A 17,148-nucleotide genomic window follows, 5' to 3' on the forward strand; every position below is an offset into this window, starting at 1 on the left:
TTTTAAAACTGATCTCTGCCTAGAAGTCAGTGCAATCAGAAATAGCTCCTTTTAGAAAATACCCCATAGAATACAAGTCATTTTTGTTGACCTCATTAGTTTAATTCCCCATTCTTTTCTTATTTACTCAGAAGCCACTAGCATGCTCTGGAAATCTGTAGTTGAGAACCATAGGGCTAGACCCGACATCAGCTCAGTTAAAATAAACTTCATTCTGTTATGCTCTATAAGTATCTCTGAAACATAAATACACAAACTATATCTCTACACAGAGGTATAGTTTCCAAAATAATATCTTGTCCATTACTCTTCCTCCATTTTGGAAAAGGCACTTGCTCTTAAAACCTCCATGCAATTCACAAGAATCAGAGCTCCAGTTAACTCTCGCCACTCTTTTGTCACTGGGTTTTTCATTTTATCCAAGGCTGATTGCAGGTCTTGTAAGACGTCCCTGTAACCATCTCCATAATGGGCAGCCCAAGTGTAGAGAAAGTCATATGCAGGTTTCCACATCATCTGAAAATAAAGGGAAAAAAAAAAAAAAGTGGCAGAAATTTAATTATTCAGAAAAAAAGTAGCTAAATAATTGAAAAGTCATAGAAAAAAAAAGAGAAAATAAGAGTTTAATCACTGGGCATGCTGAAATTCTTTATAAAAAGAGGCGTGTTGATATTAAATCTCCAATAATCTTAATCACATTATTTCTATGAAACTCTCAAATTCTCAGAGAGGTAAATAATAGATAAATTCTTCATTCAGATGATTATCACCAAGTCAAAATATATCCTTATCTGAAACTGTAAGTCAAATAACAAGAATGGAAGGAAAATACTTTTCATCTTTTGCAATGCATATGCCCATGTCTTAGGCTGGGGGTGTGTATTCTATTTGCCATCTGTTAGAGGTAAGGCAGTTATTGTCTGTTGATTGGGCAGTTTTCTTTATCTCTTCCACAACAAATCCTCCCTCCCTGGAGATGGCTTCTATTAGTGGGCCATTGAGTTTCACGGCCTGACTGATAAAATTACATCATCCCATTGTGAGAAGCTCCGCCCAAGGGGAGGAGCCAAGCATTCCTACCTGGATATAGTCTGAGATTTGGAGCACCAGAAACAGCTTTTTCCCCACTCGATTCTAAGAAGAACAGCTTTCTTCTCCACTGGATTCCCAGAGGAGGACCAGGCCCATTTACACCACCACAGGACCCTCAGAGGAAAACTACACCCTTCTACAGGATCACTACTCCAACAGAACCACATTTATCACTCCAGGAGGACTGCAGCCTCCATTTAATAGGACTGCTACCAACATCCTGACCAACAGAATGTCAGGTCTTAATCTGACTCTGTCAGTATTTTTTTTTTCTTTTTTATACTATTGCATTTGTATTTTTAATTTTCCTAGTAAAGAACTGTTCTTCCTATTTCCATGTCTTTGCCTGAGAGCCTCTTAATTTCAAAATGATAATAATTTTGAGGGAGGGGATTTATGTTTTCCATTTCAAGGAAGGCTCCTGCCTTCCTTAGCAGACAGCTGTCTTTTCAAACCAAGACAACCCAGCAACAGTTTCCCTATTTGGTTGTGCTTTTGATGGTTACTACCCATTAATCAACATCCTACTGTCCCTCTACTCAGCCTGGAAATTTTAAACACGCTTTTTACCTTTCAGAAATGTTTTCTGACAACAGCAGCAGAAACCTTCTCTGGCTACTGCCATAAAAGACAACAAAAGATGCTTCTAAAAGTATGTCAGCATCTTTAGGCTAAGGAGAATCTCCAACCTTTATTTTAGATATAGGGGCAACACTGTGGCAAAGGATGAGGGAAAGGTTGAGGTACTTAATGCCTTCCTTGCCTCAGGTTTAAATACCCAGATCAGCTGCTTTCTGGTGTCCATTCTGCTGAGCTGGAAAACAAGGATGGGGAGCAAAATGAAGTCCCTTTAATTAATTTAGATTGGATATTAGGAAAAAATAATTCAGTGAAAGGTAGGTCAGGCCTTGGAATAGGCTGCTCAGGAAAGTGGTTGAGTCACCATCCCTGGGCATTTTTAAATCACACATAGGTAACAGGGACATTGTTTAGTGGTGGGCTTGACAGTGCTAGATCATCTGACTAGCTGATCTTAGAGGTCTTTTTCAACCGCAATGATTCTGTGATTCTAACATGATTTATCTGTAAACTCTATTTTTAAAAAGGGTGGGAAAGCACCCAAACATTCTAAAAGAGGCAAGTCAAAAGCTTTTATAAATTTTAATCAAGATATAAAATTTAATTTTTTTCCTGCAAGAAACAAAAGAAATTAAAATATTATCAGTGCTTTTCTGTTTTTCAAACTACAATTTATTTGGTTTATGCCAAACAAATGGAGCAGATCTATAGCAGGTGTAATTTGTCACTGGTCTAACAACATTAATTAAGTTATAGCAGCATGATTAAGATACCAAGCTGGACTTTTATGTTTCAAAGTGCTGAGTGAATTTGTTCAGCTAACAAACAAAATAATTATTTTTCCAGCTACTGCTTTTCCAAATGTTACTTGGGCAATCAAAATTCTGTTTTCCCTCTCCTTATTGGCAATAAATGTTTTGCAAACAGTAATTGAGTTAACAGTTGCAGGGATGATGCACAAATCCACAAAGAAACCCATGATTCTCCTGAAGGGTTCTGTCATTCACAGCTCTAACAGGAACATACTTGTGCATAGCAATAAATGTATCTGGACTGATGACTCCACATTTTTATTTATATATATACACACACAAAAGTGATCAGGAAGTTGAGGTTTTTTTAGCATCTTTTCCTCTTTTATAAAAAACCCCAGTTTTTATGGTTGTGAAGGATAATTCTGAAGGAAATTGGTTATTTCCTCAATATTATCTTATTAATTTACAAAGAGTACACAACATCAAGCTTTACTTCTTTAATTTAAGCTTCATTTACTTGATGCCTGGAGGAACTGAGTAGGAGGAGAATTTCTTTGCTCAGAGTTCTGAACTCTTCTCCATATTTTTGGGCTATCTTTCAGCCTACCCAATACTGATTTTGTCTTTATTTCTGTAAACATTTCCCTCAAATTCTGCTGTCATACCCAAATGGAAAAAAACCCTTAGACTTACAGCCCCAAAGTCTAATTATTCTAGTCTAGTCTAAACTTACTGTCTCACAGTCTGATTAGTCTAGTTTCTACCTTGAGTTTAAGTAATAAAAAAGTGCCTGATGTCTCAGTGAATTTTCTCATTTTAGGTCTACAGGGGAGAAAGGTATCATCATTTTCCCAAATGAATGGTGCATAATATTTATTTTAAGCAAGTCTATCTTAAGTCATAACCATAAGGTTACAGAAGGAGAAAAGTACATTGGTGGCAGGTGGGAAGAAAGAGATTGATGAATTCTTTTGGGGCTTTTTTGGAGAGGCTAAGTTGAAAATAGGGGTTTTTTTAATGTACTACTGTAAATATTATATATTATAACATATTTTAATGAACAAAAGCAGATCACTACTGTTGCATTTATGTTGGGACCAGAAAGTTTCTGTATTCTTATTTTTAGCTTGATAGCCAAAGTTACGAACAAGAGAAGCTGGTATTCCCAACAAGAGAAGCTGGTATCTCCTGAAATTCTGTTACTGGCTATGCTCTTTCTGGGTCTCTTTCTTCATTTTCTTACATTCCTGTTAAACCGGGGTATTTAAAGAATGAGGGTACACTTTTCTGTCTTCACTAGAATGTGACAAAACAATGAACAGGAAAAGATGTTATGCTTTGACCTATGCTGAAGATCAGTCTGACTTTGTAATAAGATAATTGGCTGAAATATCCTTTAATAAAAATCTTGGTTTCCTCTAATCATGCACAACTGATTTGTTTGTTTGTTTGGTTGTTTTTTTTTTTAATCTAAGACAAAATAAAAGAAAGAAAGGAAAAAAAGAGAATGCAGGGATCAAAAGCTTTACAAACTGGTCACCACAGATGCATAATTAACTCAGCAGTAATCTACACACTCATCACATTAAACTAGTACTGCAAACACAGCAGTGGTTCTAAGGCAGATTCTTCTCCCCATGCACATGGGGTGAACTGAATGCATTGGGTGAACTGAATTGCATTCAATATTCCTAAATTGTGTCAAAGCAAAATCTCAGGCAAAACATTAAATCACTGCAGCATCCTGGTCAAGTCTCATCTCAGCTGTGCGCATGAGTTTTCCTTCTTTCCCACACTCTTTGCTGAGTATGCAATAATGACACCTATGTCCTCTGCAAAGTGATTTGGAATTTACTGATGAAAAATGCTTCATAATCTATGCATCAATTGTAGGCACCTCAAGTTGCCTCTGTCATCATCTGCAAGAAAATTTCTCCCACCAAGAAAAATATGAAGTTTAAAAGCAGAAGTCTTTATTAACCAATCAATCCTCCTGATGATGGAACAATCTTTGGTGGGGAATGCACTAGTTAATATTTTCATATCATCCTCAATAACTAGTCAAAACTTACTAACCTCCCCCAGCTTTGCTGGGTTTCAGGTTTTAAAGCCAAAAACTACTATCAATTGAAAAGTTAGATGTCACAAGAAAGCACTGATATCCACTAGAAAGTACTGAAATTTAGGTTAGATTCAGAGAACATTGAGGGTACTGAGTGATCACATGAGACACCAGTGCTAGAAACCTTGTGCTTTGAATTCACACCCATGTGGACAAGCACAATTAAAAAGCTCACCCAAAACCAATAAATCCTCCATAGGCCCAATATAATCTTTGAGAAAAAGACACAGAAATACAGCAAAATTCTGATCTTTGATGTTGAATGTTCTCTGAAAAAAATAGAGAGTACTGTATTGTAAGGTTTTAATTATGATGAATTTGAACACACTGTTTTGCCAGCAGATATTGTCACTGAAAGGCAGAGAATTTTCTGTATGGTTTGCCATAAAAATCTCTCGAAAACAAATGAGTAGAGTGTATGAGGTAGAAGATAGGCTTCATGGAAAATCAAAACCCATTCAAAGCAAAGTAAGTGTTTATATAAAATGTTTCTTAATCTAAAAATAAATAGGCATGATGCTGGAAAAACAGTTATAAGATTGTTTTATTTATACCGTGTGTCAGCAAAGGGGAAACATTCCCAAATAACATGGAGACCAGCAGAGTTGTATATTGTTCATGTCAATAATTCCTTCTTGTAGAAAGCTGGGGGTTTGTTAGCCAAACAGAGAAAGCTTAATAACTAGAACAAAAGTGAAGGAAATCAGACAAGCCACTGCCTAACAGTAAAAAAGAGAAAGCCAAGAGAGTAGACATGGGATTGGAAAGGCTGATAATTTTATGAGAAAAAATTGGAGGAAGGTGCATCCAGACTGAAGTACCTAGAAAAGAAAACAAACTACACAAAATAGATCAAAGAGAAAAACTGGATCTCAGAAGGAAGCTGTGATTGCAAACAACAATTATGGAGATAATTTTGTTGAAAAGTGCAGAAGCACATGAGCAAACATGTAGAATTTTGATCAAATATTGATTGGGGAGGGAGGGCAGAGCATTCAAAAGGAATAAGTGGTAGTAGTTCACGATTAGAGCAGAAATATCTTGATAGTTATCACCACGCAAATAAAAACAAGATGACAGATGCACTGGATTCAGACAGTGGAAAGGAGTGGAAAAGAAAGGTTTGGCAGGGAATAAGTAGAACCAGCTATGGGGAAATAGAAAAAGGAAGAAGAAATTATCTTGAGTAGTTGTGAACCTGTGAATGGGAAATAGCAATTCCTTTGGAACCAAGAGATGAGGGAGAGGGAATGCAGTCTGGATCATGTACAAAACCTGCAATAATCAGGAGATGATGGTCTAGGCAGAGGCAGAGTCAAGCCTGAATGTAAGCTCTCAAGTCAGAACGATCATTCAGCAATGCTCACAAAAAAGGGATTTTCAGAGTTAAAACCAGTCTGGAACCTAGAAGTCATTGGCACATAACTCTGTGGGAAAGAATGGAGCTACTGCATGCTTTGGTGTTAGGGGATAGAGGGCAGGAAGTAACCTGGTTGTCCAGGCAGAGGTGTGCCAGGAGCAGAAGCTGACCCTCAGCTCAGAAAAGTGGACAAGGCTCCACCCCAAGTCTTGTGGCACATCTGACATTGCAAGGATGCCACGAGTACCTCTGGTCACCTCAAATGGCGCTAGAGATTTCATTATGCACCTAAATTTCTCCTTAGTTCTGTATGCACTAAAATACATCTGAGAGGATAAATTGGCTTTTATACAAAGCTCAAACTTCTGTACAAGAAGATACTTTACAAAGGGAAAAAAAATTATGATGTACCTGACAAACTAAAACTTAAAGCATAGATTTGCCACATTCATACATCAGAAGTAAAATGGGTGTCAGGGCTTCCAACCTCTTCTCATGCTACTTAAGCTAAATGATAAAAAGTGTTACACTGGCACAGAAAAGTATTAGTGATAGAAGTCAGCTTCCTTTTTGTGGACATAGCAAAAGCTGCGCAGAGTGTGATTAGAAGTGGCTCCTGCAAGGACCAGCTGGTCCTCCTCACTGTGTCTGAAATGACAGCAGAGGTGTGAGTGAGGACAAGTGGACAGGACAATAAAAAAGGATTGAACCCAGCCCTGAAGCTCAAGACAGGAGCTGAGACCTTCACTGGACAGTGCAAAAGGAAAGAAGCCTGCAAAACCAGGAAGAAGGAAGGTCCCTGGCTGTGTTTGTGCCCAGGAGGAAATGTGCATGCCCTGTTACACCAGCCCCTTACCTCCATGGCTACTGCTCCATTTTTCCCGTGGTGGGGCACTTCGTAAGCCTCTATTTGCTGCTTTGTGAGGCGGGCTAGCTTCTCCGCAAGCTCCCGCCAGCTCCTGCCAAGCTTGACAGCTGAAGTCAAGATGATGGTGTCCTGGGTAAGACGTGCCACTAATCCCTGGCAATCTATCTTCAAAAGTGCCTGCAACAATGATTTTCATTAGTGATCCTTCACCAGTAATTACAAACAGAACATTTTAATTCAATTTTATAGCACTATTCTGTGTTTCTTCGTAAACAGGAAGACTTTTTTTACTTTTGTGTTCTTACAAATATGTGGGGTTTTTTCCTACAAAATGGTGTTGCCAACACTTTCAGAGGAAAAATGCCCATGAGCTTAAGAAAAAAAAAAAATCAAGCTGGCATTCAGCTGCTTCAGCATTCCAGTGTCAAGTGGGTCCTGCCAAGCTTCAAGATCCTGAAAGAAATCACACTTCTCCAACAAAAATATTTGGCAAAAAAAAATTAGTTTCTTAGAAGTATGACATGAGACTTCAACATTTAGTTAGAGCACTATTATACTAAGGTGTGGTCCTTAATCTAGGGCTTTATTTGGAAAATTACACATTGGCCAGCATCTTTTGATTTACTCCTCCCACAGAACTAATAATTTTTTTGACCATTAAGGAGAAATGCAAACATGAAACCATTCCCTCCTCCTTGCCAAAAGAGCATTTAAAGATACTCAAATAAAAATGGTTGAAGGAGTATAACCTTGATATGTAGATACATTGCATTCTTCTTTCTTTATTTGTTTGGATAAGAGCTAGTGGGAAAAAAAAATGCTGGGTTTTTTCCTTCTCCTCAATTCACACCAAAATATTCCACTGAAACTGTTGAGGTTTTCAGGGGAAGATCAAGATCAAAACACAGAAATTTTTCCTTGTTTTTTAGATACTGATTTTTACTGACATATCAAGGATTTCTGCAGAAATCAGACATACGTGTGATTTAATTTTAAAGTATTAACCAATGAAGTCCTCACAGCAAAAAATAGAACTTTGGTAGACAGAGTAGCGAGAAACTGACTACAGTGTATTGTACAAAATTCCCCTAAACTGGAGACAAAGTTGTTCAGTTTGTGTTTGCTCTGATAAGCAAGAACCATATAAAAGACAAAAAAAATGGAGATTTTTTTTAAAAGAAGTAACTGAAAATTCCACCCAAAAATTACATGGATGACATCTAGATTTATATCTAACTCGACAAAGACCTGTATTGGCCCTTCCTAGCAAAAATATATAAATCTCACAAAACAGGACATTGAGCATCCTGGTCTAGTGAAAGGTGTCCTGCCCATGACAGGGTGGTTGGAATGAGATGATCTTTAAGGTCCCTTCCAACCCAAGCCATTCTATGTTTCTATAAGCTCAACCTAATTATGCCCCACTTTTTGCCTGTTTTGTAATGAACTCTGTTTAACTGTATTCAGTTAAAAGTGTGGACAATTTTCACATTTAGGTCCCACTCTCCTTTTTGTAAAGAGATGTGACAGGCTTTGCTATACTTCATATTGGCTCAGTTATATTCCACAAAGTTTGATGTGCTCTTAAGAATTCTAAGTGGCCGCAGCTACCAAAATTTTCTGAATCCTGCTGAAATTTCTGTCAACACTACAAAGGGGTAGACTAGTTTTGAGAAGTAAACTCAGTGGAGGTTTACAGCTCAGGATAGTCAAACGGCATTAGATGAATAGCTACAATGTGAGTTTTTAAACATCCATTTTTGTAATACTTTATTTGCATATCAGAAATTTAATTATCTTCTGTCCCTTAATATGTTGGTCAAATTTTCTGTCAGAGCCAAGGAGAGTATTAAGTGACCATGAATTTCAAACTAATTTGCACACATATCAGTAAGTAAATTAGGATTGTTAATAGCGCCACTTATTACCTGGAAATAATTAGAATAAGCTTTTGATTCCCATTTGGTAGTATTTAGTCACAGAGAAGTTGTCCAATGGCTTACAAATGAGGTCCATGAAAAGACATACTGAAATACTTGCAAAATCCTTCTTAGGCCACTACAGCATTGACTATGAAGTTGTAAGGTGTGGATAGAAAAATCTTGCCCTCAACATTTGGATTCAGATGTCCCTTTTAATTATATGAAGCTAAGCTAGACATGCAACTTACCACAGACAAATATCTATGTATATATATATACAAATGTAGACATATAAATATAGACATAAATATAGATAGATATATAGACAGATAGATGACATCTATCTATATCTATGTATGTATAGTGGAATTTCCACAGTATAGTAATGTTACTTAATATTTCACAACAGGAATGTGAATTTCTCAGGAAAGCAATTTACCAAGACAAATGACAAAACATTTCCAATCATGGCTATTTAAAAACCAGAAAAGTCATCTTAGTCAACCTACTAAATGAACACAGTTCATGCAGCATTAATAGAAGACTGTTCAGAATGTATTGATCAAAGTATTATTCTTCATGAGAGTTTGAATGTATTTTCCACCTATTGGTGTCTACAACTTTTAGTAATATATTCAGGTTTATAAAGATCCTGCAAGGATACAGAATCATGTTTTCTTGTTCCTACATTACTAACAGTAATTTCTTGTCAATACATTTCCAACAAATCAGTTAGCTCATGCAATACTTACAACAATGAGTTCATAAAGAAATAGTCTTTTTTTTTTGTTAGCATGGCAGTCTTGCTTCATCTTTTTCACAACATGTGCAACTCTTTCTGATTCTTTATCAATATGTGCCTCATTAAAGTCATCCAAAGACATATGTGAGTATCCCAACACCTCAGCTAAAGCTCTCCAGTCATAAACACTCTCTGATACTGTAGACAGAACTATCGAGTAGATATAAGTTAGTTTTTTGAATGGCAATGCAATTTGTTCAACAAGATTCCTGGTTGTTAACTCACTATCAGCAGTGTCCATAGCTTGTTCTTTAGGAATCACTTTAATGTTTTTGCAATGTACAAGACCAATCTTTCTTCTGAGAACTCCCACGTACCACTCTTTCGTTTTAGTTTGTCCAATGGCTTTAACTTTGTCTTCACCAAGCAGGGCTATTGTGTCTCCTTTAAAATATTCCAGCAAATAGTCAATCTTATTCTGACGTAACACAGTTTTCAAGGCCACTCCATAAGTGTTGACACTCAAAGTTTTGTCTTGAAACTTTGGATATTTTATTGTTGGTATCAAAAGCCATGGTGCAGACTTGATTGCCTTGCGGTTTTGTAGGCGCTTTGGCCTATTAATAATTCCACTTAATTTTGGAGCTGGATCAGGAGTTGTAACATGGAACTGTGTTACTTGGCTACTTTTCAAGATTTTAATCTGAACAAGGAAAACAAAGAAATGCATCTCCCTGCATCCAAGCATGGAAAACAGGAATTGTTGGCGGACCATTTCACCAGTTTTCAATTCCTCCTTTTTAATATTTTTGCTTTGATCTTCCATTTTTACTTGAAAGTCTGGATCACAGGATATCAAAGAAATGTTTAGGTCTTGTGGTTTTTCAAGCAGAAATGTATGCTTTCCCCACAGCTGAAACACCACAGGAGGCATACTTTTCCCCCCCTTTTTTATATCACAAATCGTGAGTTTTCCTGGAATGTAGTTGTGACCAAAGACTGTAAAAACTGCTGTAAAAGATGGATGAATGTATTTGGGACCATAAATTCCAACTGAGACTGTTCTATGGACATAGTCCCACACGTTAGTTGCTGGAGGCTGGATTCTGCTTGCTTGTATGGCAATCACTGCATACATCACATGACTCAGGTCCGTTAGCTTTACTTGTATTGTATCTTGATAAATATAGCAATTCTCTAGCTTCTTAAAAGGTCCTTCTTTGTTGTGACTAAAAAAACACACAATATCACTCATAACTTGGCTGAATGGATCGCTCTTCACTTTAGCTGCAACTTTCACTTCTAGGAAAATGGCTTCACTTGTGTTGAGGTTGCTGAGTGTAATTTCTATCAGAGGACTTACTGTGCTGGACAGCTCATTGTTGCATGACAATGGAGGGTTAAGGATAGCCTTTAAACCTACTTCTTGGAATTCTCCTGGTAATACATGACCCACAGGGACATGAATGTTGATATCTGAGTCAGGTAGCTGTACCGAGCCCCCTTCGTGATTCAGTTTACAAACTACATGAATGTCTGTAGCTTGTGTTTGTGCCCACCCAGGGCTGTGGCTCATGGCTTCCAAATCCAGGCAGGACCGGGTGAGCTGTCGGTGGCTCAGCCAAGCCATCTTGTAGGCTTCACGGTCATTCTGAAGCCATGTCATATCAGAAACTGTAGTTTTTTGAGGTACTGTGTTGTGAGGATTAAATCTTTGGTTATCAACTATATCCAGGAAGTCAGAGACACTCTTGGATCGTCCAGATCTTCTTGTTGAGGTCTTTCTTAGGAGACAGTCAATATCTAGCTCGTCACCTGAGGAATCCAAAGAGTCCCTATTGCTTGAAATTTTAGAGAACAAATAAGGTTTTTCCTTTAAGATAGAAAGACGCTTATTATTTTCATTTCTATTGGAAGCAGCTATGTCATGTACAAACGGGTTGGATCCTGACAGTTCGTTCCAGAAAGGATTAGTCTTGGAAACAGATTGTGCATGTTTGAATACACCAGGCCAGTCAATATCCAAATCGAGTTTACTTTCATTGGCATCTGTTTAAAAGAAAAAAAGAAGCATTTTCTGAAGCACCGATACTTGAGATGTTGCATTCATGGCCAACTGATAGTTTGTTAAACTAAGAAGTGACTAAATTTTCCTCCTCAAGTACACATAGATAATTTCAGTATTTCTCCTTCAGGTTTTTAAACAGTATCAACGTTGATTTAATTAAGAATCTTACTTAATAGAAAGACTGCTAACAAATTAGTGCTGAATAGCAAATTGGTGTTGAAGGATGTAAAGACACTTCTTTGTGGTGTTGATCTTTATCAACTCATATGATTATTAATTAGCATTGAGTATGATAAATTTCCATAAGATTCAAACCATTATATTCCATTAATCTTTGGCCTCTTACAAAATGCTGTGGACTTCTTTCCTTTGTGTCTGTCTCTTTGCAAAGATTAAACACTAGTTTCATTTTTCAAACACTGCAGATGGTACAGATAAATGCATTATTTAAGATTCCTTTTCATGCTAGTACATGTGCATTTAATTGATAGCAGCACTCTTACAGTTTGTCTCCATGTGTGTGGAATTTGTTATACTAGCTTTGCATCAGAAAACAATCATTGATATAAATTATGAGACCTTGTACAACTTGAAGGTTGAGAAAATTGTTTGTGTGACTACTAATTTTCTGAGATTGGATTTAAATAGACAAAAACAGGTGAATAAATTATATTTATATATGTTTTCTAATAAAAATCTCATTATTAGTAGAAATAATTATTTTTTCTGAAGAAGAGACGTCCTTATATTTTGGATTAAGAATTGTTCAGAGAAGCTGGTTTACAGTTGATTGTGACTCACCCTTCTTGCAATGGAATATCTGCAACTTTTTATGCTAAGGGTTTCTATTACTTCATTTTGCCATTTTTTCCTATATATAGAGGCTATACTATCCCTTCTTTATATATTCTTGCAAAGAGTTTAAATTTTAGAGGGAAAAGGCACTATGTCTATTTTTTTCACCATATCTATAGCTTACATTATCACACCTTCCATAGTACTTTCCATTTCCAAGATTATTCTATACTGCTCAAATGCAAGCATGACAGTGCATACAGCCACAAAAAGAAAAAAAAAGAATTAAATGTTCATACTTCTCTTTTTGTTTCCTTTTTCAAAACGTAATAAAAAGCCAAAACCGTGACGTCTTTCCATGGTTCTGGAAAATTCCCAGTTTGGAAGAACCAAGGTGGAATTTACTTGTTTGCCAGGTGCCTATCTACAAAGCTCTAACACTGCTTGACAAGAGCCTTCCAGGTGAGTTGCCAGGGGGATTGAGCCCAGGGGCAGCTCCTTTTCCTCGAGCACTTTGTCTTAACCAGGGTCACCAGAGGGGCACATGCTGCTCAAGCACCACTGAAAAGTTCTTTTGTCTCTGCCCATAGGCCAAAATCTTTCCTTGTGCTGTGATATTATTACGGTCAGATCAGTATGGCATATTAAAAATATAGATTAATTAAGCCCAAAATAAGCATAAAGGTTTTGTTTGGTTTTTTTCCCCCATCCTAAAGGGCATGTTTCTACTGGAAAAATATAAGCAGAAAACTCTGTCAGAGCCTGAGTCACTAGGACAGACGCTTTCTCATGCCAAGAGCATGAGAAAGCACAACAGCACAATTACTGGGGTGCAGCATGCCAGCAAAGAAATAATTCCTGCTCCACAACTTACACAGCAAGTGTCAGGCTAGCTGTTATATCTGCTACTGGACGAGAAGCTAAGAAAATGCCTATCTTGTAGAGGGCAAAGTTTTCTCAGCTTTGGGGTTAAAATAGCACAGAGATTAAATCAACTTTTCCAAGACTCTGGTTTTTAAATTGAGCTAACCTCAAAATTAACCTGCCTTCATGGTCTTAAAACCCTAAATTAATCTAGTTTGGCTAAGAACTTCCTCCTCTCTTCCCCACCTTGACCCCCAGTAAACTTACTCTAAGTAGTATTTGTTAATGTTACATTAAGGATTTCAACTCTTCCTCCCAGCCTGCCTGACCCAGAGTTTTGCAGAAATAAAGACTTTAGCTGGAGAGCCTTAGTACAGAAAATAGCAGAAGAGCCATACTGTAGCTGTCTGAGGGTGCCCGGTCATCCACATCAATCAAAGTCCCCTCTGACCGACTTCGTGGAATCTCTCCGCTGCTTAGGGAGTCAGTTCCACTACTGGAAGAATTTTCCTCCTAGAAGACAGTCAAGCATATAGAACATCAACAAGTATGCAATTTGGAAAAGGGGAAACTGTTGAAGAAAAATTGAGCTTGCTCCTGTAGAATGACATGAAAAAAAAGTGAAGGTTAGATGATGAGTAAATTTATGAACTTTGCCCAAGAGCGTCACAATCACGAGTCTTATGATTGTATGTACATCAAACCCAGCAGATGCTACAGCTGCAGTACAACATGACATCCCAGCCCATAGTGTAATCCAATAACTCACAAATTTAAGTGTCTTGCAATTGGAACTGAGCCAATTATGCAATAGCTTCCACTCAGGTCTTGAATAAAATATTTTTTAAAAAATAAAATAGACATCCTACCTCCCGTTTTCAGGTAAGTTTGAGTAGAATCATTAAGGGGATGGATCTATATGTGTTACTTTCCATGCCAATTAATAGAAAGTATTTTCAACCATTTCTGCTTTATTTTTCTTCTTATATTCCTCTCAGAAAGAAGATCAAGTCAGATTTCCTTCTAGTCAGCTCAAGAATTACTTAAAGTACCATTCCTTAGAGACCACACCATCATAGCAACAGCCTAAGAGAGGATATTCAGGTCTCTTTTCTTCCTTGTTCTGGCTACAAGAAGTTCTGTTTCATTTTGGTGCAGTCCCTTTGAAGTAGGCAACAGAAGGATGAGCCTCTCAAGGTACATTCCCTAATGCTGGAGAAAGCAGGAATTGTTGTGTCTCCTATAGAAAGAGGAGTTACAGAAATTTCAAGTGAGCATTTAGAATCCTACATGCTGAAATTACTGTATCCCAGAAACAGAAGTTTGAGGAAATAAAAAATGAGAGATCTTTTGTGCAGAAAAGTTCTTCAAGCTAGTGCTAAAAAGCAAGACATCATCTAGCGACTTTCCCGGATCCTTTCACACATCCTATATGTAGTGAGATATAAATACAAACAGCTACATCATATAAACAGATACATTAAGATATCTGGGGGGAAAATGAGACGAACAAAGAAACAAGGAAGGGGAAGGAAGACAGAAGGAAAAAATCCAGAATTTTCTGGGGTCCGTACATGGGATACAATAGCTTTGTTTGGGACCCTGAAATATTGCAGCCTTGTTACTACTGCAGCAAACGTTGCAGTCTAAGTAGATCTCTGTTTATCACTTTTAAAATAAAGAAAAAAAGGATTGAGCCTATATTTGCTGCAGCTGTAAGAAAAAGGAATTTTCAGTTCCGGTTCCAGTATGGGAAAAGGAAGCATGCTTTATATCCAAGCATTACTGCAGAAAACTGGAGCCAGCTATTTGTTTTCATTGCCCAATGCCATGGTTTGCGATTTTTTCCCTTGCAAGTGTAAATTGGTGCTTTTTGCTCTTACCACAAGAGATACCTTCAGCTAATGGCAGTCTGTTCAGGTGTCATTTTGTACACAAGCAGCATGCAAGGCTGAGGTCAGGCAAAGCTCAACAATCACCCAGCACCTTGAGGGCTGTATAGATTTTCAGGTTCCTTTGTTACCAGAAACCTCTTTTATTTGGCCTTTGGAGTCCTGATTTTAGCAAGTAGGTAAAGCTAGCCTCCAATGCCAATATATTCTGGCTTCTGCGACTACTACCCCAGCAGAACAAAACTGGAAACTGAAATGCCTCCTTAGTCCCAACACCATTAATTCCAAGATCTGGTATTTCACATCTGTATAGAGATATCACTGTTTCTTCTGTCTCTGATAAGTGAAAATATTTGATAACATATAGAGACTCCTTCAAAGGAAATCAATTTTGCTTTGCTGCTGCATCTCAAAATGCTGAAAAACTGAACACATTTTATAAACATGCAAGATAATTATCTCTGGCTTCGACATACACACTATGGAGGTTTAATAATTCAAGCATAAGGTATCCATAGTCTAAAATCTCAAAAAATGTACAAAAAGTAAGCCTTTATTTTACAGTACCAGTGTACTTGTTGCCAGCACTAATCTCTGACAGACAATTTGCTGATAATTCACAAGTGAATTTAAGAATGGTTCTTTAAATAGTTAAAGCACCTACAATTACTTCAGAAGCTGCATAAAGTGGGAGGGAGAAAATAAGGATGACAAGAGGGCATAAGAGTGCAAATTAATAGGGGCTAAAATAGGAAACTCATGGAGAAGGGAGAAGAGAGTAAGAGGGAAAGAAAAACAATCTCTTTACACAGGGGGATTATATTGAAATGAGACATGACAACAAGACTGCATGTGGAAGTTTTTTAAACATAATAAGGACTTCTGCAAATAGAATACACCATTTCCTTAAAGTTCCCTCTGGGAATTTTTCAGAATGTTCATCACTAGCCTGGTATAGAGATAGAAAAGGCAGATACTGAAAACCACTTTCAAAAATAATCCTCCACCCTCATGAAAGCATTTCTTGGTATGACAGGATGATGAGGGATCCCTTGTGATTGAGGCACATCTTCAGGCCAGCCAAGCAGAGGATGAGAGAAGGGGGGATATATAAACATTCCTGGGCAAAAGACGACCACATCTGGCCAGCATGTCAAGGGATGTGGGAAATGCTGGGGACAAGCTGTACACACACCCCTGGGTACTGGGCAATGTGCCTCCTGCACTGGGTTACATCAGCTGACACCAGGGTTGGGTCTCACCTCTTCTCTGTTCCAGCCTGAGTGCTGGGAATGACTAAAGCCCCAGTTTCTTTCTATGAGACTGAGAAAATAAGAAAAGCAAAGGCTTACCCTTCTCCATGGATACATTCTGTGATAAAATAGCAACCCAAATTAAACTTTTGATAGCAGAAACCTGTTAACTAGGGCCTTACCTGAACAAATTCTGAACAATCACTCACAAGAGAAGTGAGGTGGATGCATATGGGATAAACAGGCATACTGATCAACACTGAAAGGGAAAGGTATGAAAAGCTTTCTCTGCAAACAGAGGGAACTGTGTGTAGGGAGAACCAGAGACCAAGCTTTTCATTTGCTGTAGCAACTGAATAAGAAAGATGTAAACTGACAAGTGCTTAATGGTGCAAGGAATTATTTGACTGATGGTACATCAATTCACAGTGGGAAGTCAGGAGGGAGTGAAGAAGTGAAGAGGTTGGAAAGAGATCAGCTGTGGAGGTGACCGGTGAGTGAACCTGAGTGACTGCTGAGAGATGTGGCACTTGTATGAGGGCATGCAACAGTTTGCCAGGTGCCTTCTGGTGAGGATTGCTTGACCCATAAGAACATGTAACTCAAGACTCAGAGCACTGCGGGCAGCACTGTTACAGAGGAAGAAAATGCACTAGATGCCCTAGAGGAAGAAGAAAGTCTTGGGTAGAAAGTTCAGTTTCACAGAAGTCAGGAGACAGAGTTGCTGTAGACGACATTTTTTGCTGCATAAAATGCCTCCAGAAATTTCATCCAGGTTTTACAAAATTCAAGTGCACCTTTTTTTTTTCCCAGTCTCACTACCAAAAAAAACATAT

General features: G+C 37.8%; 1 protein-coding gene across 1 annotated transcript; it reads right to left on the reverse strand.

Moving 5' to 3' along the window:
- Positions 1 to 303: 303 nt before the first annotated feature.
- On the reverse strand, positions 304 to 16,560 carry MACC1 (MET transcriptional regulator MACC1). The gene is made up of 5 exons (XM_058018873.1): positions 16,495 to 16,560; positions 13,566 to 13,680; positions 9,451 to 11,489; positions 6,765 to 6,953; positions 304 to 516 (listed from the first exon to the last, which is right to left on the reverse strand). The coding sequence occupies exons 1-5, from the start codon at positions 16,558 to 16,560 to the stop codon at positions 304 to 306; spliced, it is 2,622 nt and encodes an 873-aa protein (XP_057874856.1).
- Between the last annotated feature and the right edge of the window lie 588 nt (positions 16,561 to 17,148).

The sequence above is a fragment of the Melospiza georgiana genome, chromosome 1, assembly GCF_028018845.1.
Source record: "Melospiza georgiana isolate bMelGeo1 chromosome 1, bMelGeo1.pri, whole genome shotgun sequence".
Taxonomy (NCBI): domain Eukaryota; kingdom Metazoa; phylum Chordata; class Aves; order Passeriformes; family Passerellidae; genus Melospiza; species Melospiza georgiana.

Excerpts from the sequence above, each read along its gene's own strand:
- MACC1 (XM_058018873.1), bottom strand. The coding sequence starts at position 16,560 with ATGCCTGTTTATCCCATATGCATCCACCTCACTTCTCTTGTGAGTGAT. Across the intron at positions 13,681-16,494 it reads ATTGTTCAGAATTTGTTCAG|GAGGAAAATTCTTCCAGTAG; the intron begins GTAAGGCCCTAG and ends ACTGTCTTCTAG. Across the intron at positions 11,490-13,565 it reads GGCACCCTCAGACAGCTACA|ATGCCAATGAAAGTAAACTC; the intron begins GTATGGCTCTTC and ends TCTTTTAAACAG.